Source organism: Squalius cephalus (genome assembly GCF_949319135.1).
Source record: "Squalius cephalus genome assembly, chromosome: 23".
NCBI lineage: Eukaryota > Metazoa > Chordata > Actinopteri > Cypriniformes > Leuciscidae > Squalius > Squalius cephalus.
The window spans coordinates 16,634,238-16,658,202 of NC_137144.1; the positions used below are offsets into that span (position 1 = coordinate 16,634,238).

At 38.6% G+C, this 23,965-nt stretch overlaps 1 protein-coding gene across 2 annotated transcripts; it reads right to left on the reverse strand.

The window, feature by feature from the left end:
- Positions 1-426: 426 nt before the first annotated feature.
- LOC307151756 (interferon-induced GTP-binding protein Mx2-like) lies at positions 427-22,114 on the reverse strand. 2 transcript variants are annotated; one of them, XM_079859900.1, is made up of 14 exons: positions 21,993-22,114; positions 21,778-21,858; positions 9,964-10,160; positions 9,692-9,829; positions 8,234-8,388; positions 8,001-8,139; positions 7,715-7,913; positions 7,312-7,390; positions 3,345-3,467; positions 2,918-3,050; positions 2,645-2,800; positions 2,393-2,469; positions 2,071-2,301; positions 427-1,982 (listed from the first exon to the last, which is right to left on the reverse strand). In XM_079859900.1, the coding sequence occupies exons 2-14, from the start codon at positions 21,843-21,845 to the stop codon at positions 1,746-1,748; spliced, it is 1,932 nt and encodes a 643-aa protein (XP_079716026.1). In that variant the 5' UTR covers positions 21,846-21,858; positions 21,993-22,114; the 3' UTR covers positions 427-1,745. The 2 variants fall into 2 exon arrangements, with proteins under 2 accessions (XP_079716026.1, XP_079716027.1); XM_079859901.1 differs by lacking the exons at positions 21,778-21,858; positions 21,993-22,114 and adding an exon at positions 10,431-10,479.
- Positions 22,115-23,965: the final 1,851 nt, after the last annotated feature.

The following is a 23,965-nucleotide window of genomic DNA, read 5'->3' on the forward strand; positions in this document are numbered from 1 at the left end:
TTCCCAAAATAACTTAAAGGGTTAGTTCACCTAAAAATAAAAATTCTGTCAGTAATTAGGCCTACTCACACACTCATGTGTGTGATGCATGTGATGCTGGTAGTGAGCCTACGTTCAGACGTACAACCCAGAAGTGCTGCACTGTTACACTACGCTCTCAGATTTCTCAGATTGCATACCTGCCAACCTTGCAAATTTTTTTTTTGCGTACTGACGACGGGGGTGGGGGGGTGGGTTATTGTATGGGCGGTTTGGACGATGACACACATGCATTATATAATTGCACTGCATATAATGTGTGCTGGTCAACTAGTCTAAAATTAAGAAACCCCTAGAACACAGTATATATATATATATATATATATATATATATATATATATATATATATATATATATATATAAAAAACAAAAAAAAACATAGGAACATTGTGTACAATTAAGATTAGCTAATTAATTTATTTTCCAATATCCTAATGATACTAAATACCACAGGGAAAAGGGCTTATATTTGTGACGTGCTGTCTTTGCATTTTAACATTGCACATTTTAAACAGGACATGCACGCATTAGCTGAATAAGTGTTAGCCAATACAAACATATTTATAGAAAACAGTTGACAAGAATAGACAGGAGTCCAATAATAGCATAACCAATCACTTATTCTAAAAATAATCCGACATAATGAGAGCTGTGTTAACAGTAAAACGTCCGCCATTTAACGAATTTTAAAAGCACGGATGGATAATACAAAATGATTTTTGACAGAAAAAAAAAAAAAAAGCAAGAACAAAATTTAAACTTAGCCCGTCAATTATCATTTTACAATGATCTTCTCTCTCTGTGCACGCGCGTCGCGTTTGTGAGAGAGCTCGCGCAGCACTGCTACAACGGTAGGCTACTTTTTAATCCATAAGTAATTAACGCGTTAAAGTAATTAAAGTAATTAGTTTTCATACAAAATAAATATGTAACATAATTAGGTACTTTAGTTATAATTAACACAATAACGTAAAACATGAAGGCTACGTTTCTCAACACTGAGAATGAATGAATAAATAAACGCCTGTTTCTCCAGTCTCGCGCTTATCAGTAGGCTAATCCACAAATCACAGCACTTTCATAATCACTAACGTTAAGCCATAGCGATTTCAAGATTTATAGTTCAGCATTACTTGAGCATTTTATTATTTGCATGACTGAATGTCTTCCTCTTTTCTGAGCGACCATGAATAACTTAACGGAGTATTTTAAGATAATCCATGCGATCTGTGTGATCATCGAATCCATGTTAACTTAACTCAACAATCAACTTTCCACATCGAGCCCAGGCCGTTTACCTTCAGAGTCAGGAATCAGGAGTAGGCCTAGCCTACCGTACTGTACTGAACCTCGCTTATGAAATCAGTCAGACGGCGGGAGTGGAAGGGGGATCGATCGGGCGGGAATCTTTATTGGTGTCGATTTTCAGTCTCTTTTTAACGATAGGCCTTACGCATTTGTCAATCATCCCCGCTTGCTATTTGGGGAATGAACCCAGCGCTATGATTGGTCGAACTTATCTTCTTTTGTTGTAGCTTGATTTGAGGACAGCGCGTGCACAGAGGCGTCACCAGGTTTTATATATATATATATATATATAAAATACATCAAAATGTTTTAATATGCTGAAGAAAGTTATATGGTTGTCAAATAGCCTAGATTATCATAAGGTACATTAGATGCCCTTTCAGGTCATTTCCTCTAGTTAGTAGATTGTACAGATAAAATTGCTAATTTTTTCCTGACCGATACTCAAACGATCCAGTCGGGCCTGTAGGTCTTTGCGCTTTCTACCAACTTCAAAGTCCTCAGACAGGAGCTCGCTCACATTTGCCCCATCCAGTAAACTCAACATGTCAATAGACAGGAGCTCAGCAGTCTGCTTCCGCATGAAAAGGGAGATCATCATGGGCAGTTGGTCAGCCATTCGCTGCACCACAATCTGAAAGAAAATCAGGTACTAAGCACTGCAGTCCATTCAGTCTCTGAACAAAGCTTCATATTTGTAACTGAAAACTAAGAAGATTTACCTCATAATATGCCCGCAGTATTTCACTGTACTTGCTTTTTTGATGAAAGATAGGTAATTGCTCTTCTGAAAACGTCACTTTGGTATCTGAAAACATCTCTTCAGGAATCTCTTTTAAGGCCTTAAAGTGGATGGAATCTTGAGTGTAGACCATGTTTTCCATTTCAAACTGCTCTGAGATCCTCTGCTCTGCCTTCTCTTGCTGGGTTGACTGAATGTTGTGAATTTTGTCCTATAGAATCAAGTGATGTACAGAGGAAGCTTGATTAAAAATGGATGATTGTTTAGTTTTGTTTACCATTAAAATAAGGAGCAATATTTACCATAGTGATATCTAGAAGAACAGGGTATTTCTGGAAACATTGATTTACTACATTAGTAAACTGCATGATGATGATGTCTTCAAGAAAAATACAAAAATCAAAATGACTAATAGCCACAATGACTCACAATTCAGATAAAACTACAAAAACATTCCCCTGTGTTATTCAGTTGTAATCTCATCTTTTGGTTTTATAATGAAAAATGCCCCCAGTGTGCAGAAAGATATTTAGTATGGAGATGAGTGATGGTACCTTTGACGGTGTTGAGTAAGTCCATGGCTGGTTCTTTAAGTGTGGCCACATGCTTTTGCAGAACCACCTCAAACATTTTGTAGTTGCAGAAGCCGATCAGTTCTCTCCCTCTGTATTTCTGAATAGTTGCTATCATCTCTTCAGTCGAATTGTTAACTGGTTTGGGAACAAGGCAGATTTAATTTGAAATGATTTGACTTTTTCATTTGAAGAGCACAAACATCAGTCAATTAAAATATATTTATATTTCTTAAATAAATAAAAAATACTAACAAGTTGTCTTTGTGTCGTTAAGATGATCATTCCACTTCTCATATTCAGCCCGAAGTTGGACAAACAAATTGTCCTTAATGATCAGCTCTCCTGATGATAAGGACTTGATTTGATCATTGAATCTTGTTAAAGTCTGTGAGAACAAAAATAACATTTGTTACCTAAAAAGTTACATTACATAATAACATTAATCAAAGAGAAATACAATATAAACTGACATAAATTATTTCTTTTGGCAACACTAGAGGATTTAGTATAGTCAATATTGCAATAATTTATTATAGCCATTACGGTTACACAATTATTGGGAGAAATGTAATTTAGCATTAAATGGCTGTGTCTCACAAAATTTGGTACACATCAGTTGCTTGGACCCCAAATAATCATTTTGAGAAGCAAGGAAATGAAATTAAGATTAAATTGTTACTTCAGTGAGGAATAGTTTGGCCCCTTTAGGATCCTGTGGTGGTCCAGCCTCACACTCTTTGAGCTCATTCCTCAGCTCCCACAGCTGCTTTTTTATCTGCTCATTGAGGTGTGGCAGAGATTTCTGACAAAAATGAGTAAAAAAAAAGTAAAAAATAATTCACACAATGCATTTGGAACACACCATGTTGAAAATATATAGTAATAGAAAAATATGAACAGAGAATTAGTCTCAACAGCAATGAGCTGCCTAATTTCCATTTTTACCATTTGGCCCTTGTTCATACTGCTAATTAGGTGTATGAAACAACATACTAAATATTAGGGCTGGACAAAAAAAAAAATTGATTTTTGATTAATCGTTTTTTAAAATGTGGTCGATTCAAAATCGATTCTCAAACGCCACAAATCGATTTTTCCATATTTATTTATCTATTACCCAAAAGCCAGTATTAGTTTTCCTCCACTGTTCATAGGCTTGCAAACTCCATTTTATAGTTAATGCTTAATCTTAATCATAAAATAACCTCAACTAGTGCTGCACGATTAATCATATCACAATCGCGATGTCAAGCCTACGCAATTATATATTATTTTTATTTATTTTACCTTTATTTAACCAGGTTAATCGGTTGAGAACAGGTTCTCATTTGCAACCATATGATGCAAAATGCTGCGATTTTTTATGAAATAAACAAATTTGGGCTGTTAACGCAATTAATGCAGCATCTGTTAATTTTTGTCATCCTTTAGCATTCTCAACAATATTTTTATTTATTTATTTTTGTTTTGTTGCGGCAAACACATTTGACAGTGTTCGTTCGACTACAATGGCTGCTAATTGTGTGGCTGACTCCAGCAGCATCCAGGCTAAAACCTGCATAAACCATGTCTATATCAATAGGAATCCACAGAATCAAGAATTTCATGTGAAAGTGAAAGCTTTTCTCATGTAAATATCGGAATCGGTTCCAAATGGATACATGGATTCACCACGTTGACCAATAGAAAGCTGCATGTTTTGAAAGTTACTTCTGTGTGAGCTGTGCTTTGGCCTACATTACAATATTGACAATGGACCTTTTTCTCCACAATTTAGCCAAAACTGCACTAATGTGTCTGCACTTTGAAGGATATGGAAGTTTATGTTGCAGAGGTTTGATAAAAATAGTCTATTTAATGTATATTTTGTTATTTTGAAGACATGAAAATATAAAAAATATGTATTAAGACATAAAAGTATAAAGGTGCAATATTATAGTAGCAAGTCTACTCATAGTTAACTCTTTCCCCACCAGCGTTTTTTTTAAATTTGCCAGCCACCGCCAGGATTTTAGATCATTTTTATAAAACTTTCATGGCCCCCAGAATATTTAGTTGTATGAATATCTGAAAAAGCAATCTGGTCCAGTCATTTTAAGCCAAAATGGGGGTCAACCTTGAACAAATTGCAACAGAAGCAAACTCAACTGATTTTGTATCCTCAATATGTCCTGAGCAGAGCCATAGAGAGAAAGAGTTGCGACACTCCCATAGACCTCCGTTGTAAATAATGGCGGCGCTTTTAACCGCCTACTTCCGGGATTTGAAGATCGGAATAGTTCCATCCAAACACTGTCATTTTGGCGTTGGACACTATTCACTTACATTGCTGCGCGTCGAGTTGTTCCAGAGTTAAGTTGTTGAAATATCGACCTCTTTTGAATTGTCAACTGTCTATTTTGTATCAGAGGCCCTTTGAGATGCTTATACTGGTCTTCATTTGTACATGCACAGCGTAATTATTTATATTTTATGTTGGTTGTTTCAACCAATTTTCAAGCACTGCCTGCTATAGCTAGTTAGCTAGCGCGACTTCGTCAGCTAAGAGTTCGGTAATGAATCGCTGCCACCTTTATGGCAACTTTTATTTAATTAATTTTTTTGGGATATACTAACTTTTCATTTATGCTTTATTGTCTTGAGTGAAGCGGCTTGTGAGAACAATGCTGGACCTCTAGGATTGTTATGGCCATCACCAGTCCTGTCTGTTTCATGGATCACCTGCCCCTGGTTTTTGTTTTTCTTGTTCACACACACTCACACAAGCACACATTTTTGTTGTCTGTCATTGCTGATACAAATGAAGGTTTTCAAATAAAATATTTTTATTAAACAATGCTTAAATTCGTTTTTAATCTGTTATAGTTTTGATAATGTGTATGGCTTAATATTAAAATAATATTAGTCTTAACATGATAATGTTTCACGTTGTGGTCCTGGGGTGGCCACTTTCATCAGAAGAAGTGAGCTAGCTTCTATGCGAATTCTGAACGGACCGCCACGGCAGACCTCTTTGCGTGATCACGAAGGTAGGCTAATGGCTGAATCAAAATGTATTAGCAAAATCACGGGAATCAATAGCCTAATACAGCCTAGTTGTGCTAAAATAAATATCATGAGATGTCCATCATCAGATGAATGATATGGAAAAGTTAAGTTAGAGCCGCTATAGCCAGTGCTACTACCCATGCGAACATGAACAATAAGCTTTTCCCTCCAAAAATATAGCCTAAAACTTATCTCCAAATGCAAAACTGACATTAACAAAATGCAATAATGCAATAACAGCTGAAAAAGTACTTGGGTGTGTGTTTTATTTTATATTTACCGTTCAATAATGCAATCGCTGCTGTCTGTCCCATAGAAGAACATGACAGCCAGCGTATGTTTTGGAACTATTGGGGCTTACATGAACCACGTGACAGCCATAGCGGCGACATCAAAGAGTGTCGCAACTCTTTCTCTCTATGGCTCTGGTCCTGAGGAAGGAAAAAAAAAAGCCCCTAAGACTTCCCTTAGGGGAAAGTTTTAAAAAAGACCCAAATATAGCCTATTCATTCTTTTTCTCACGTGAATAGGGTAAACAATTTAACAATAGTAATAGTTGATTACTTACATCAAGACAAACAAAAAAAGTATACGTTTTTTTAAATTGTTTGTTAACATGGACAAACAGTGCATAGTCTAATTACGTATGTGCTAATTTGCATAAATACCACAACAGATCTAAACAAATTTGGGTATAGCCAGGTGAAAATGTCTTGTTGATATATAACAGTAAAAGACTTAATGTTAAGGTCTGAATGGAACCCATTTAGGCTACCCATGAGCATTAATACATAGAGGCAGGAAGAAGTACTTTAGAAACCAGCCTTTATTAATTGAAGAGTTCAGATGCAAAATTAATTGTCATTTAAGTGAAATTACTGAATTTAAATATACAAGCTTGATAAAAATGATCATTCTATAAGAAAATTTCAGATGGCATTTAGAGGTTTTTGCATCTGAACTCTTCAATTATTATTGCAGAGATGGGGTTTGGGGCTGGGTCCATGGGACTGTTTCTGGGGGACGAATCTGAGGGACGAACAGGAGACAATGGTAAGGAGAATACAGAAGACAAAAGGTAGGTAAAATAAAAAGTGAATCCCCAGAAACAGTCCCACGAACCAAGTCCCAAACCCCATTTCTGCAATAATAATTAATAAAGGCTGGTTTCTAAAGTACCTATTCATTCATATTCATGCTATGTATGAATAGGCTATATATAGCCTAAAGCACAGCTCACACAGAAGTAACTTTCAAAACATGCAGCTTTCTATTGGTAAATGCGGCGGATCCATGTATCCAATTTGTACCGATTCCGATATTTACATGAGAAAAGCTTTCACTTTCACATGAAATTCTTGATTCTGTGGATTCCTATTGATATAGACATGGTTTATGCAGGTTTTAGCCTGGATGCTGCTGGAGTCAGCCACACAATTAGCAGCCATTGTAGTCAAACGAACACTGTCAAATGTGTTTGCCGCAACAAAACAAAAATAAATAAATAAAAATATTGTTGAGAATGCCATTACCTCCTTTTAAAGCAGTGAATTCCTATTTCAAAAAGAAGTTTGCATCCCTGACCATTAGTAACTTACTTTGATGTGATCAACGAGATGCTGAGTCAGTTTGACGGCAAGACATTTAATAGTCACTTTATCTTCTTTCAAGAGGTCTCTGTAGAAAAATAAAAGACACTTTTTGAAAAGTTGGTATACTATATAGCTTGATAACCTCCTGGTATTTCAAAAACTCATAACTGCTTTGGCCAAGGTGAACATTAATAACATTAGCTAACAAACTAAAATTATTAAAAGTATAGGATGCCATTTGCTGAATGTGCTAACTTCAGTTCAGACATACTATGCTAGCAAACTGGTTGGAATAGGGAAAAAAGTAGCCTTATCTAAACAGTGCAATTCAAGTCCCATTGACATACATTTTAGAGAACAAAATGTTAAATACTGGTTAAAAGGTTAAATATTCTTTTCACATTCTAACCTGAAAGAGTCATGCTTTTGGAAGAAATCTCTCTCTTTTTCTGTCGCCTCCTCCAGAGAAATTTTCTCATCGATCTGCTGTTGTCCTCTACACTTCACAATGATGTAACCTTTGCTGAGAGGAATCACTTTGTTGTGGACAATGGCCAGAATGTCCTTCTCTGTTCCCTTGTCTATGAGGTCTGGCTTGGTCAAAATGGCTGTTAAAAAAAAAGGTAAATTATGCACATTTGCTTACAGAAGTGCTTTAAACTATTTGTTGATAGATGATATGCGGATCATCTTACCGATAGTTCTTCTGCCTTCAGGATCAACTTCTTGTGCCATTTTTAATGCTTCTGTTGTTGCAATGTCAGTGTTACAAGGGACCACCACCATGTTTATAGTCTCTTGCTTCTCAATAAATTTCATAATCAGACGTTTGATCTACAAGACATGAAGAAATTGTTTAAATACTGAACTGAACTAATGTTCTGCATGTGGCACGCAAGACAATAATAAATCAGATTATACTTTCAACCTGGTTTTCAATATCTTCGGGTTGTCCTGGGACTGGGACTCTGGCAATTCCAGGTAGATCGATCAGTGTGAGGTCACACACATCTGGTGACATGACCTCTAAAGTGATGAGGTCATCACATATTCCTACTCCTTTTCCTGCCAGCTCATCCTGGGCTGTAGAACAGACATACTGCATAATTAAATCAATGCATTCAACAATGCAAATCAATGCATTCAAAGTGTAGAGCAGCCAAAAGGATGACAAAAAACACCTGATGCTATGTTAATTGCGTTAAATATTTTAACTCGTTAAACTGAAAAAATGTATTGCATGTGTTCAATTTTGACAGTCCTAATGGTGGTGCGCAGGTGCATGGCATAAATAAAAAATGTGCTGGGTAAATCAGTTCAGACCGCTCATTTGCGTACAGACATGGTTGACAGCTGTTAATAAACAAACACCGTTTTAGATCGACACTGTAATACTGTATAAGATATCCATTTGAACTGAATACATAAATCTGCCGATTTCAGAGAAAAATGCGAAACTGTGACATTCACTGACTCGCTTTACAGCAGTGCTAAATCCATGGTTAAAACCGGCACTAAAGTACTTACTTCCCGCCAAAATAAAAGCTTGCTGATTTTAGGTTTGAAAATTGTGGGAATTCTAATAAAAAAGTAAAAAAATCTAAATGTAAATATTCGCATTGCATTTTTTAAGTGTATTATAAAATAAGTGTATTTTTATTGAATAATAACAATAAAAAATATATTAAATAGGATTATCACACTTTATTTATTATTTTGTCTATTTTATAAAAAAATATAAAAAAAACACTAAATAAAATGCAGTAATTTTATTATTAAGTATTTGTATTATTCATTATTTTACTATTAATAATTATTTTTATAGTTTTATTTAATGGGTCACACTATGTGCAATGTGAGCACCAACCCGAATCTCTAGGAAAAGATAAGTTTCCAATCTCTGGAAAAACTTATGTGCACCCCTGATTATACTGTATATGAAGTTAAAAAAATCATCTCTCTTATATGTTGTTGGCTCATTGATATTCAATGTATTATAGCATACTAAGCAGAAATGCACATTTAAAAAGTACTAGTACCTATTAAGATCTTTGGTCTAAAAAGTTACTAGTAACTAAAATATAAGTACTAATTCAAATTTTTCTTAAGTATAATTAAATGCTAGACTATTGGAATAAATACTAGTTCTAATAAATAAGAACTAGTAGCCTATCTAATTAATATGTAGTATCTTTAAAAAGGTACTAGTACCTAAAGAATAAGCACTAGTAGCTAATGAATAAGTATGGAAGATACTAGTGTCTAAAAAATAAGTAGGCCTACTAGTAGCATGAAAATAGATACATTAGTATATTATAGTATTTTGTACATGCTTTAAACGCTTCCTACTGGAAAACAAAACAGATTGCAAGCATTTTTTCCTAACCTGCTTTAATGTAGTTTCCAACTAATGATGAATTCACAAATTCGTTTTTCTTATCACGGTAGGATAGAACAGCCTTCCAGCTGACTCCGACTGTTACCTTCTTTAGCCTCAGCTCTAGTGGACATCTGGTGACAATTCCTATAGCAAACACAGTTCAGTTAGCAATGACAGTTAATTAATAACAAAAACTGGTACTGACAAAAGATATCACTCTTATTATTTGTATTCAATTTTGAATATATATGAATATCAAGAGTAAAACCAGCTCTCACCGCTTCCTCTTGGTAATTCAACTCCAGACAGCGCTTCCAACACAGAGCTTTTCCCAGAACTCTGATCTCCGATCACTGCAATAGTTGGTAATGCCAAGTCCTTCTGAATGCCAACTGACCGCAGAGTGTCGATCAGATCAATGTATGGACGAATTTTCTCTTCTAAAAGACTGTGAACTGCTCCTTTCATTTTCTGACTGTAAATATAAAAATGTACATTTTATTTCTAAAATCCCACTTTGCTATATCAGATTGCACTGTATTATTTTCTTATTTATTTAGCCTAGTCTTTTTTTTTTTTTTTTTTTTGCTATAATTAAACTATGTGTATAAATGATCAATTGTTTTTCTTTTTACTCCAGCGCACATAGCCTACTAAAAAATAAACTGGCCTATAAAATAATTTAAAATATACATCTCAAAGGTAATTGACGAGATAAAAATTGTAAGTTACATTATATATTAACCTTTAATTTTTAGAACACTGAACGTTGTCATTATCGTAATGAGCACTTCTGTTTGAAAACAAATATAACGTTACCTTGTCTTGAAACCAAAAAGTTTTTAATGCCTCTCAAATATGTTAGTTTTCATCCAAACACAGTGTTTGTGGCAATGCTAAATAGAAACCAAATCCTGTGTGTCTCATGTAGACTGAATTTATAGAGTAGCGGCAGCCTATCACACCCCCTGATAAGAACGAAAATAAAAGTACATCAAACACGAGGAGTTCTGTGATGAGAGTTTCTGGAAAAATACCAGGGGGGTGTTGTGGGGATGGGCGGCTGCCTTGTATTTTTATAAGACAGTGAAAAAAAGCACATGGTCAAGCAGATAAGAGTGAGACATCATAATGGAAACTGTAATGAGGTAACATACCCTGAACACTCAGTTGATTAAACCAAACCTTTCTTAATTGAGGTACGTTCACGTTGTTCATAGTTAACACACAAGACATTCTCAGAGCGAAAAATCGACGAGTCACCATGGAAACGGACGCTAAGAAAAAGCGCGCCATACTACCAGAGATCAGACAGTAAAAGAAAGAGATAATACTTCTTTCTTCTTCTTTTGTTAAATGCTTATTTACATACTTAGTGCATATCGCCACGCCACCTATTTGGTGCTTGAGCAATAATTTTTCAATCTTTTCATTTAATACTCTTCTTTAATCACTGTGAACAAGAACTATAACCCCTTTTGCGCCGACGTCACAGTTACGGAGTGAAAACTGGAGGCGGCCACAACAAACCAGCACAGATTCGACTACATAATAAGGAGCTTAAATTACTATTATTATTAAATGTCATCTTGATGTGTTGTTGGGTTCTAGAATCGACGGAGTACAGGCTCCAATTTGACATTTTATCACATAATGTTTTCTAAATGATTGTGATTATTTGTGAATCATCCGATTGTTGTTTTGATTGATTGGGACTAGACTTTTTGAAGAACCTGGTAAGAAAGGGTAATCAAATACATAGTTAAAAAATGAATGTGCTGTATCTGGAATTTTTATGTCAAGAAAATATTCACATAATTACAATTGCACCGTAATGTCACTCTTTACATTGTCGTCTTCTGTCTGGCCTTGGCACTGGCTAGGCAGAACTGCGGATCGTACCACATGTCTTGTACGTGGCCATTCAGCACATAGTTATAGGCATCTAAAGATGTATATGCCCTCAGTTTCTCTTTATGCTCAGTTTCTCTATCGGGCAGGTGTAGAGCAGGCTTCTCAACTGGAGGTAGCGTTGACATTAATCCTGTCAGATCGTCCATCCATTAAAGGGTTAGTTCACCCAAAAATGAAAATTCTGTCAGTAATCACTCACCCTCATGTTGTTCCAACCATGTAAGTCTTTCGTTCATCTTCGGATCACAAATTAAGATATTTTTGATGAAATCTGACAGCTGTCTCACTACTCCATAGGCTTTCAGAGGGACCGAAACTCGCCGGCCCAGAATAGTTATTAAAAACATCGTTAAAATAGTCCAAGTGACTACAGTGGCTCTACATTAAGTTTATCATGCGACGACAATACTTTTTGTGCGGAAAAACAACAAAAATAACGACTTTATCCAACTATTAGTGTTCTTCAATGTGGGCCTCTGACGAGAGTTCACGGGAGCGCCAGGGCACATGCGCGAGAACTGAGATTACGGCGTTCTTCTTCTACTACTACTTGTTACTGGCTGCTCACTCCTTGGGAGTATTACCGGTATATCTACTGTACAAGATGACGTCCCGACATTGCCGGAAGCGCAAAACGGTCTGTTTATAAGCAGAGGAAGACGCACGCTGCTGTATGTAAGCTATTGAATTCGACACTTATTGTGATTTAGGTCTCAATGATGTCGGGACGTCATCTTAATAATAATAATAATAATACATTTTATTTATAATGCGCTTTTCTGAAACCCAAAGCGCTACAAACAATAAAACAAGTAAAGTACAAAGTACGAGAGTAATACAAAATAATCATTACAGTGCAACCCAATAAAATACTAGTCATGACAGTTCAAGTAAGCAATTTTAAAAATATGTGTTTTTAACAACTTCTTGAAACTGGCTAATGTAGGAGCGTCTCTAACAGTAAGAGGAAGTGCATTCCATAACCTGGGTGCCGCAAAGCTCTCTCCCCCATAGATTTTAATCTACAGGGAGGCTGCTGAAGAGTAAGAGAATCCGTAGACCGAAGGGAACGAGAAGGCGCATACAGGCTGACTAAGTCACAGATATAAGAAGGAGCAATTTCATGCATAGCTTTGTACGTTAGTGTAAGAGTTTTAAAAGCAATACGTGACTGGACAGGTAGCCAATGCAAACTATAAAGCACACCTGTAATGTGCTGACGTGGTGAAGTGTATGTAAGCACACATGCTGCTGAATTCTGAATGTACTGCAGGCGTTTTATAGATTTAGCAGGTAAACCAACAAAAAGTGCATTACAATAATCAATCCTGGATGTAACAAATGCATGAAGAAGCCTTTCAGCATCAGGTAGAGTAAGACAGGGCCTAATTCTTGCAATATTTCTTAGATGATGGAATGCAGATTTAGTAATACTCTTAATATGAGAGTCTAGTGTTAAGTAGGCGTCAAAAATCACACCAAGGTTATGAGCACAAGAAGATGTAGATAAAACACTATCATCGATGATCAAATTAAAATGTCTCCCTTTGTGGGTAGCCGCAGGTGTGCCAATGAGTAAAATCTCTGTCTTAGAGGAGTTCAATTTAAAAAAATTATGATGCATCCACGTTTCCTGCACACATTCCGAGAGAATTTTGGAGGTGACAGTAGGATCAGATTTAGAGCTAATAGAAATTTGAGTATCATCAGCATAAAAATGATACCCCAGACCATATTTCCTGATTATTTGCCCCAAAGGAAGCATATAAACACTAAACAATGTGGGACCCAAAACAGATCCCTGAGGAACGCCAGAACGGACTTGTCCAGTATCGGATTTGTTGTTTCCCAAGACAACAAACTGGGAACGATCAGTGAAATAAGATTTGAACCAGTTTAGTACAGTACCAGTGATACCAAGCCAGCTCTCCAGCCTATTTAACAGGATAGAATGGCACACTGTGTCGAAAGCTGCACTCAGATCTAACAAGACCAAGATGGTAGAGGCTCCAGAGTCAGCTGAGACAAGCAGGTCATTCATAACATGAACCAGGGCTGTCTCTGTGCTGTGTCCCTTTCTAAACCCCGACTGAAAAGGTTCGAAAAGCTTGTTGGATGACAAGTGTAATTGAAGTTGTGTCACAACAACACGTTCTAAAACCTTGGAAAGAAAGGGGAGATTTGAGATAGGCCTGTAGTTTGATAGGTCTGACTTATCACATCCAGGCTTTTTAAGGACTGGTGTAATAGCTGCGACCTTTAGGGCTTTAGGGACAATACCAGTTGTAAGAGAGGTGTTCACAGTACTACAAATAAGGGGACTAATTGAAGAGAGACACCCCTTAAGAACAGATGTTGGGATAGGGTCAAGGGTACTTGTAGTAGTATTCATTGCCATCACCAATTTTGAAATACAATCAATAGTGACTATGTTAAAATTGGAGAAAGCAGATTTAGGAAAATTAACTGGATAGATCTCAGGAATTGCAAAGCAAGGTAGCAGACTGATAGACTTGTAGATAGTTAAAATTTTTTCCGTAAAAAACATGAGAAATTTGTTACACTCCTGCACAGAAGAACAGATTGATGGCTTAATTGGTGCAAGCATTTTGTTGATCGTCTTAAAAATCTTGTTGGGATTGCAGCACCATCCCTAATAATAGACGAGTAGTGCTCTGTTCTTGCTGTTTTAAGTGCTTCAGCATATTGACATAAAAAATCATCATACATTAGCTTATGGACAGTTAAACCTGATTTCTTGTATTGGCGTTCAAGCTGTCTGCTTTTCACCTTAAGAGCCCTGAGCTCAGTGGTATACCAAGGAGATGATTTAGCAAATGAAACAACACGTTCTCTCCTAGGGGCTAGTATGTCCAAAGCAGAAGACAAAAAGAATTATAGTGATCAACAGTTTCAACAGTAGAGTGCTCTGATATCATACAAGAAAGACTGTCAAAATTAATATTCTTGACATTTCTAAAACTAATGACCCTCTTTTGAGCATTTTTTAAAGATGGGACATTTAAGTTAAAAGTGAGAAGCCTATGATCGCTAATACACAAGTCACTGCTGTCTAGCTGGTCAATGTCCACCCCTACAGAACACACCAGATCAAGTGTGTGACCCTTATTATGAGTGGGAAATTTCACATGCTGAATCATGTTAAAACAATCTAATACCTCCATGAATTCCACAGTTAGATTACTCTTAAAATTATCCACATGGATATTAATATCGCCAGTGAGAATCATTGATGGACAGACAGAGCTAACAGATGTAAGTAGCTCTGAGAGCGCATTAAAAAACAAAGAATTAGGTTTTGGAGGTCGATAGATGAATACAATAAGAACAGAGAAGTACCGTTCATTTTAAAAGCAACACACTCAAATGATGATACGCAGGGAATAGTAATTTCCGTAACAGATAATACATCTCTGTATATAACAGCAAGACCCCCGCCTTTACCACTTAGACGTGGCCTCTGGATATATATGTATATCCTGGTGGAGTACACAAATTTAAGTTTATGAAGTCATTTGGTTGGTGCCAAGTCTCACAGATACAAAATAAATCCAGAGCATTGTTCAATATGGTATCGTAGAGTAGAGCAGTCTTATTGTTCAAAGAACGAACATTTAGATGTGCAAATCGCGCAGTGTCAAGTCGTATTTTTTGAGGAGTAATTTGTGGATAACGCAAGTTTGCATGGCAAACACCGCGTAAAGAATGTTCCCTATCAAGGCTACGGAACTTCGACATTACGGATGTCGTATATGGGAACTCCTCTCATCCTTCACTTCCGCTGAAATCTTATAGGCTAACGCCAGCAGAGCTGGCCAATTGACGCAAAATATGCAAATACTGAACCCCGTTGCAGTATAAAGCAAGTGCAGCGTCAATTCCATTCAGAATCTCTCTCTTCACGCTCAAATCGTGTGCTAGAAAGCTGATACTACACTAACAAACTTTTGGATTATTCGCCGTTGTCGAAGGTGCGCCAGAGATACTACACTGTCTCCTGCATCCGATGGCGACTGTTTGCAACCTGTGCAAGGGCTCCATCGTGCCCCTGGATACGCACCTGTTTTGTGTCGCATGCATGGGGCTGGCCCATGCTGAGTTAGCCCTCAGAGATGAAGGGTCCTGCGAACACTGCGCGGACATGTCCCTGCGAGCTCTCAAGGCCAGGCGGGATGAAGCTCGCGCAGCAGCGGGGATCGGGCCTACCGCCGCCACCGAGCCACCGAGCCACCGAGCCACCGAGCCACTGGTACCTACTACTCAGGATGACTACTCTGAAACAGATCCTGGCGCAAATTCGCCCCGGGGATTGGTTCGCTTCAGTAGATTTGAATGACGCTTACTTTCATATCCAGATAGTAAAGCGTCACAGGAGATTCCTGAGGTTTGCGTGGATGGGGAGCGGTCTGCTTGGGTAAGCCCGCCTCGGGTCGGTGGTCAGAGAAGCAAATGGAGTGGCACATAAATCGCTTAGAGCTGAAAGCGGTCTCTCTAGCTCTCAAAGCTTTCCGGTCTCGGCTGGAGCAGCGGCATTGATTCGGACCGACAACACTTCCGTGGTCTCGTACATAAACCGTCAAGGCGGTGTACATTCCAGAGCCCTATTCAAGCAGGCGGAATCCCTTCTGCTGTGGGCAGACCGGTTTTTCCTCTCGGTGAGAGCGGCTCACATCCCCGGTGTTCTAAATCGCGGGGCGGATATGCTCTCGAGGAGCGGGATTCCTCAAGGGAAATGGAGGCTTCACCCCGGGACGGTTCAGCTGATATGGAATCGTTTCGGCAGAGCGGAGGTCGACCTCTTTGCAACGAGCGAGAACACGCATTGTCAGATGTTCTTCTCGCTGTCCCATTCCCCCTGGGAGATGGACGCGCTAACTGTGCGATGGCCGAAAGTCTGTCTCTATGCCTTTCCACCGGTAAAAATTTTGCCCATGGTGTTGTGCAAAATCAGGGAGGAGAAGGCGGCGGTGACTCTGGTAGCCCCGTACTAGCCGAATCAGCCTTGGTTCGCGGATTTGATAAGAGTTACTGGCAGGGCAGCCATGGGAGATTCCGCTCAGGAAGGACTTGCTGTCTCAGGCGGATCGATCTGGCATCCCAGCCCCGGGCTGTGGAGCTTACATGTGTGGCCGCTGCAGGGTCGCTGAGCGGGCTGGATGCGCTGCATTCGCGAGTTTTGAATACCATCGCGGAAGCGCGAGCCCCGTCCACTAGGCGCCTGTATGCTCTGAAATGGGGTGTTTTCTCAAAATGGTGTCAGGATGTCGATATAGACCCAGCGAGCTGCTCTGTGTCGGATATTCTACGCTTCCTTCAGTACAGGATGGATGAAGGGAGCCTACCATCCACTCTGAAGGTATATGTGGCCGCTATTGCCGTGTTTCACCCCCCTGTTGACGGTCAGTCTATCGGTAGACATGCGTCGGTGACACGGTTCCTCAGGGGAGCTAGGAGATTATGCCCTGCACGGCCGCCTTCGGTGCCGCCGTGGGATTTGGCTTTGGTCTTGGAGACTTTGTCACGACCGCCTTTCGAACCCTTGGCTTCTTGAAATACTTGAATACTTGAAAATTGTATTCGCTTTGGACCGGGAAACTGTAATGTGACGCTCAGACCGAGGCCGGGTTACGTCCCTAAGTCGCTCAATACCCCGTTCAGAGCGCAGATTGTTTCTCTGCCTGCCCTGTCCACTGAGCCATCAACCTCTCAGGGTTCGGATGCTCAGAGTGCTATTTGCCCAGTCAGAGCGCTCCGGGAATACATTTCTCGCTCGGCCGCTTTTCGTCAATCGGACCTGCTATTTGTGTGCTTTGGTGGGCGCAATAAGGGACGGGGGGTCTCTAAACAGAGGCTTGCTCACTGGATTGTGGACACTATTGTTTTGGCTTATGAATGCCTGGGGCAGGAATGCCTCCTTAACGTCAAGGCCCATTCGACTAGGGCGATCGCCTCCTCGAGGGCCTGGACTAAGGGTATGTCTATTCAGGATTTATGTCTTGCGGGTGGCTGGTCTTCTCAGAACACGTTTGCCAGGTTTTACAAGTTGGATTTGCCCTCTGTAGCGTCTCGAGTGCTTTCGGTGAGTTGATTGCATTACACAGCATTGAGAGAGCTGCTCTGTGCTTTGCTCATGAGTTGTTCTATGTGCTATTTGTGTGTGTTTTAGACTGTGTCACCGCAATGCGTTGGCCTTCTCTTACTGTTGTTGCCCTGTTGCTCTAAAACAGTGCTAACTTCCCCCGGTTATACTGCTCGGGATATGCAAATTCTGGCAGTGTTTTGTGAGCTTGTGATTGGTTCCTTTGGACCTATCAGAGGTTAGAGGTTCGCTATTGGTCAATCTCGGCCTATCAGATGCTCGCATACTGGGGGAGGGGGGGCGGGTTCTGTTGGTACTGGGTTCTGTTGTCAGTGGTTTGTTATGCTGCCACGGCGGGATTCTATACAGTTCCCATATACAACATCCGTAATGTCGAAGTTCCGTAGCCTTGATAGGGAACGTGTCCGGTTACTTTCGTAACCTCGGTTCCCTGAAAGGCAAGGAACGAGACATTACGCTCGCCGCCGTGTACGCTTGATTTTAGCGTTTTTGTTCGATTCTGAATGGAATTGACGCTGCACTTGCTTTATACTGCAACGGGGTTCAGTATTTGCATATTTTGCGTCAATTGGCCAGCTCTGCTGGCGTTAGCCTATAAGATTTCAGCGGAAGTGAAGGATGAGAGGAGTTCCCATATACGACATCCGTAATGTCTCGTTCCTTGCCTTTCAGGGAACCGAGGTTACGAAAGTAACGGAGACGTTTTTTTGTCCATCGATCGAGCGCATACAACTTTAATGCCACTCCCAGTCCCAGTAGTGTGAACATTCTGCCGCGACCCTCTGTGCAAATATTTCGGGCGACGTAGAAGTCGAAACGATTTCAGGGTCTTTTGAACACAGACATCAGGAAGTAAATGATGTTCCAACAAGAGACAGGAAGCCCAGACAGGGTCAAAATAATGATGATGATAGATAGCAGGGAAATTCTCATGATAGAAACAGAGAGATCCGATTTGAGTTTCTTGAAGTAGAATCCAGAGTTTTTTCCGTCCGTTAGAATCCAGAGTCACACAGCAGCACAGATAGCAGCACAGACAACAGTCACGCGCAGCGTTCCCGGTTGACAGGATCTGCGTTCCCACGGTCTGCGTTCCCACGGTGTTAAACCCGATCAAACAATAGAGGAACGCACCGAAAGACTCCACAATAGAACTCCAGTGTCATTAGAAGCAGTGTAAAAACAAACCAACTAATACGTGTAGTATACTATTTAAGAATAAATAGTTAAAATATTCATTTAAAAAAGTAAAATAAAACGGACAGAGAAGCGGCAGCCAACATGCGCCAGCGTACTCTCCACTGGAAATGCACACCATTTTGTACAGTAGATGGCGGTAATACTCCCAAGGAGTGAGCAGCCAGTAACAAGCATAGACAGTATATAAACGGTAACAAGTAGTAGTAGAAGAAGAACGCCGCAATCTCAGTTCTCGCGCATGCGCCCTGGCGCTCCCGTGAACTCTCGTCAGAGGCCCACATTGAAGAACACTAATAGTTGGATAAAGTCGTTATTTTTGTTGTTTTTCCACACAAAAAGTATTGTCGTTGCATGATAAACTTAATGTAGAGCCACTGTAGTCACTTGGACTATTTTAACGATGTTTTTAATAACTATTCTGGGCCGGCGAGTTTCGGTCCCTCTGAAAGCCTATGGAGTAGTGAGACAGCTGTCAGATTTCATCAAAAATATCTTAATTTGTGATCCGAAGATGAACGAAAGACTTACATGGTTGGAACAACATTAAGGGGTGGGTAATTACTGACAGAATTTTCACTTTTGGGTGAACTAACCCTTTAACTGAGTGTACGGGTCGGCCAATCTGGTTCCGTCCGTTAAAATTAATTTTTGCAAATAAGAATCGCGGCCCTGGACAGTGAGTGACCTTTCACATCAAAATTGGATTTTCTCCAGTCATTGTTAAAAAACAAGCTAACAAAACTGGCAAACTAACGTTAGTGAAGTGGCCAGAGGGATCTTTCTGCCTCCAGCTAAGCCCCGCCCACACAAATACGTCACCATGTTTACCAACTGTAAAAGGGTCTATATAATAAAAAGAAAATACTGATTAAACTAAATACAATATGTGCTTGCAAAGATAACTTGGCTGTATAAGTTTTTTTTTTTTTTTTGTCATTTTGCTTCTTTGTTTGAAAGGTAAGATATAGGCTATCATATAATATCATATCATATGTCTTTTATTAGATAAATAAATAAATTAACATTACCTTGTTTTAATAGCGCTTTATATATCGATATAGCTATATATAAAATATTGTGCGCAATCTGTCACACCCACTGGAGCCTCATCAATAGGCTACATCACGCATGCGCTGAACACATCTGAAGTAAACTAACCCTGGAACAGAACCTGCTCCGAAGCAGGTTATGTTCAGAGGGTATGCTATGGTTACTTACATACCCTGAAAGTTACATCCGTTTTTGGAACCGAAAGTTGAGGTTATCCATTTACTTATACCCTTAAACATACACGGGTAGGCTATGTCACAACCTGCTTTCTGGAAAAAAACCCAGGACAACTAATTTTGTTATTTTTAAGGGGTCACAGATCCAGACAGATCCTGTTGGTTACCGGTTAATGATCTGTTAATGGGCGTCCGCATTAGGGGAAACAACGAAATGGACATCCCTATAACTAGGGTTGTTTCACCATTAGTTTAAATGCAGATATCGGATATGGGTCACTTTTAAAAGAAGATTTTAGAAGAAGAAAAGTAGATTATACATTTACATTTACATGTAGATCTACATTTTGTCTACCTTTTTTTTCTTCCATAAAACAAAACAAAAAAACAACGGAATTGGGTAACGTAAAAAAAACACTGGGAACAGTGTTAATGCAGCTCTACCACAGAACTTTGTTATCCTACATATTTTGAAAAAGCTAACCAATGGCTGCATGGAAAACAGAAACTGTTGTGGAAATTAAACATCATCATGCCAAACACGTTTGTGTTCATGATCTTCCAAACTAAACAAAAACTTTCTTCCAACTTAGATTTTAAATAATGAATTGAAAGTTATTGAAAGCTTTAGTGGTGGTGATGATGATGTCGCGTGACCGTGCTGGTCGTTTATAGCCTAACGTTAGCTTTTTACATCTGCTTTTTGTATTTATGCTTCAGAATTTATAAAAGTTGTGATCTTTTGTGAAGAATATCTTGATTAATAAAACCTGTAAGTTTCAGAAACGTGCTGGTCACAAGTTTATCAGTTTATTTCCAAAAGCCAATGAAAAAATATTATTGGATTTTCATGGAGGTAACCAGAATAATGCTAACTTCTGGGTTGGCCTACAAAATTGCATAGCTTCTGCAAAACTTTATAACATTTACATTTACAACTTACATTGCATTTCAAGGTATTACTATTTACTATTAATAATTATTTTTATAGTTTTATTTAATGGGTCGCACTATGTGCAATGTGAGCACCAACCTGAATCTCCAGGTGCTCTCATGACAGAACCAGATGGAAAAACTGATGTGCACCCCTGATTATACTGTATATGAAGTTAAAAAAAAAATCAATCAATGAATTCATATCACCTCTGGTGCCATCTCCTTATTTCAGTTTCCTGTCTAATCTCTCTCTTATATGTTGTTGGTTCATTGATATTCAATGTATTATAGCATACTAAGCAGAAATGCACATTTAAAAAGTACTAGTACCTATTAATATAAGTACTAATTCTAATTTTTCTTAAGTATAATTAAATGCTAGACTATTGGAATAAGTACTAATAAATAAGAACTAGTAGCCTATCTAATTAATATGTAGTATCTTTAAAAAGGTACTAATACCTAAAGAATAAGCACTAGTAGCTAATGAATAAGTATGGAAGATACTAGTGTCTAAAAAATAAGTAGGCCTACTAGTAGCATGAAAATAGATACATTAATAGGTATATCATAGTATTTTGTACATGCTTTAAACGCTTCTTACTGGAAAACAAAACAGATTGCAGGCATTTTTTCCTAACCTGCTTTAATGTAGTTTTCAACTAATGATGAATTCACAAATTCGTTTTTCTTACCATGGTAAGATAGAACAGCCTTCCAGCTGACTCATGTTACCTTCTTTAGCCTCAGCTCTAGTGGACATCTGGTGACAATTCCTATAGCAAACGCAGTTCAGTTAGCAATGACAGTTAATTAATAACAAAAACTGGTACTGACAAAAGATATCACTCTTATTATTTGTATTCAATTTTGGATATATATGAATATCAAGAGTAAAACCAGCTCTCACCGCTTCCTCTTGGTAATTCAACTCCAGACAGCGCTTCCAACACAGAGCTTTTCCCAGAACTCTGATCTCCGATCACTGCAGTAGTCGGTAATGCCAAGTCCTTGTGAATGCCAACAGACCGCAGAGTGTCGATCAGATCAATGTGAACGAATACTCTCTTCTAAAGACTGTGAACTGCTCCTTTCATTTTCTGACTGTAAATATAAAAATGTACATTTTATTTCTAAAATCCCACTGATTGCACTGTATTATTTTCTACGGTGACCGGGAGGAGACATGTTCGGTTCACTTATTTTTGTCGTGGCCACAACATATAAACTCGTGGGAACGTGATATTAAGTCGTGGGAACGTCATATTAAGTCGTGGCCACGAGATCATTTTTGTCGAGGTAACGACATCATTATGTCGTGGCCACGCGATGCAAAGTCGTAGCCTCGAGATCATATGTTGAGGGAACGATATATTTTTCTCGTGGCCATGACTTCATATTTTGATATTCTTCATATTTCATATTACTTCATACTTCACGAGTTGAGGGAGCCACAGCGGCCAATACTGTAACCCAGAGGCGTCGTCAGCCGATTTTGCCGGGGCTTCAGCCCCGAATGTTTTGAGTGTAGCCCCGAATGTTTTTTGAAAAGTTGACTGACAAATATGAAACTGGACAATAGCCTATGTAAACCCCCGAAATCATAAGTTGCCTTATTTCATTGTGCTTTGGCTTTGCTGCTGTCTCTGACTAGTGATTGTTGAAATCTGTCTCTGCAGACGCACCACGTGAGTGATTAGATCCTAGAATATCTCCAGGATTTGCGCAACAGCAAACAATCTCACAGTCACAGCAATTAAAAAAAAAAAAGAATAAATAACGCAGTCAGCACCGCCGCACAGTCCTCTGTCAGACCAGATGTTGTCAGGCTATATGTCAGTAAAACTCAGAAAAACGAACTTTCCTGTCGTATCAGCCGTGTGCTCGCAGCTCGCACTCTTCAATATTACGCGCAAATGCAGCGCGCCCTGTATCACGCAAAAGAAACTACGAGCATGTAACGTTGTGTTCTGTCGTCAATTAAGTATTGAAATAACCAAAAGGGAGATTAAAGCTGCGTCATTTTTCATTATTAATATTCTAACATTTTATCAATATTGCAAAGTCATCAAAACTGACTCGTGTCATAAAAAAAAAAAATTAGTGACCAAAAAATGTGAAAAATACATCTAGCCTAAATGATCGTTCTTGACATTCTTTTAACTATAAGCATCCCAATTTGTCTAGATCTGTAATATTATTTCCTTTGTATAATGAGCTTGTCTTTGTTTTAAATTATATTGTATTTTTATTGTGAGTGTGAACTGCTGCACAGTCTGATTTAGGCAGCTTGATTAACATTCAGACCTGCAAGACCTCGCATCAGCTGTTGTGTAAACAGTTGGGTGTAACTGTTCACAAAATTCACGGTTCGATATGATACACTTGTGTCACGGTTCGGTTTGGTACATTTTTGATACAGCAAAAAGAAAGAAATACCAGAGAAATTTCCTGGATTTAATTTTTTTTTAATCTTTTTTTTTAAATTAAAACTAACATCATAAAGTATGACATTTTTTTACTTTGAGCAATTCTGGAGCTATAATTGACTCTTCTTAGGAGCATATAAAACAAAACAGCTCCTTGGAAAAAATATTGTAGTAGTTATAAACAAGGTTTATTTTAGTTCAGAATGATTAACATTTGAGGCAATTGTATTCATAACATTGTCAAAATAAAACCGACGTAATGTTACTTGAAGGCATTGTAGCCTACTATTCCTGCCAAACTTACATGGTTGCAGAGTGTTACTACGGTAAATCCATGGTGAATGTTGCTGATCTGTGGACGCTGGATAGTTCATTCATGCCACAATGTTTATTCCTGGTTTCCACGTCAGTGCTGTTTGATCCGTTAATAACGGAGAAATCTGAATGTTTCTCA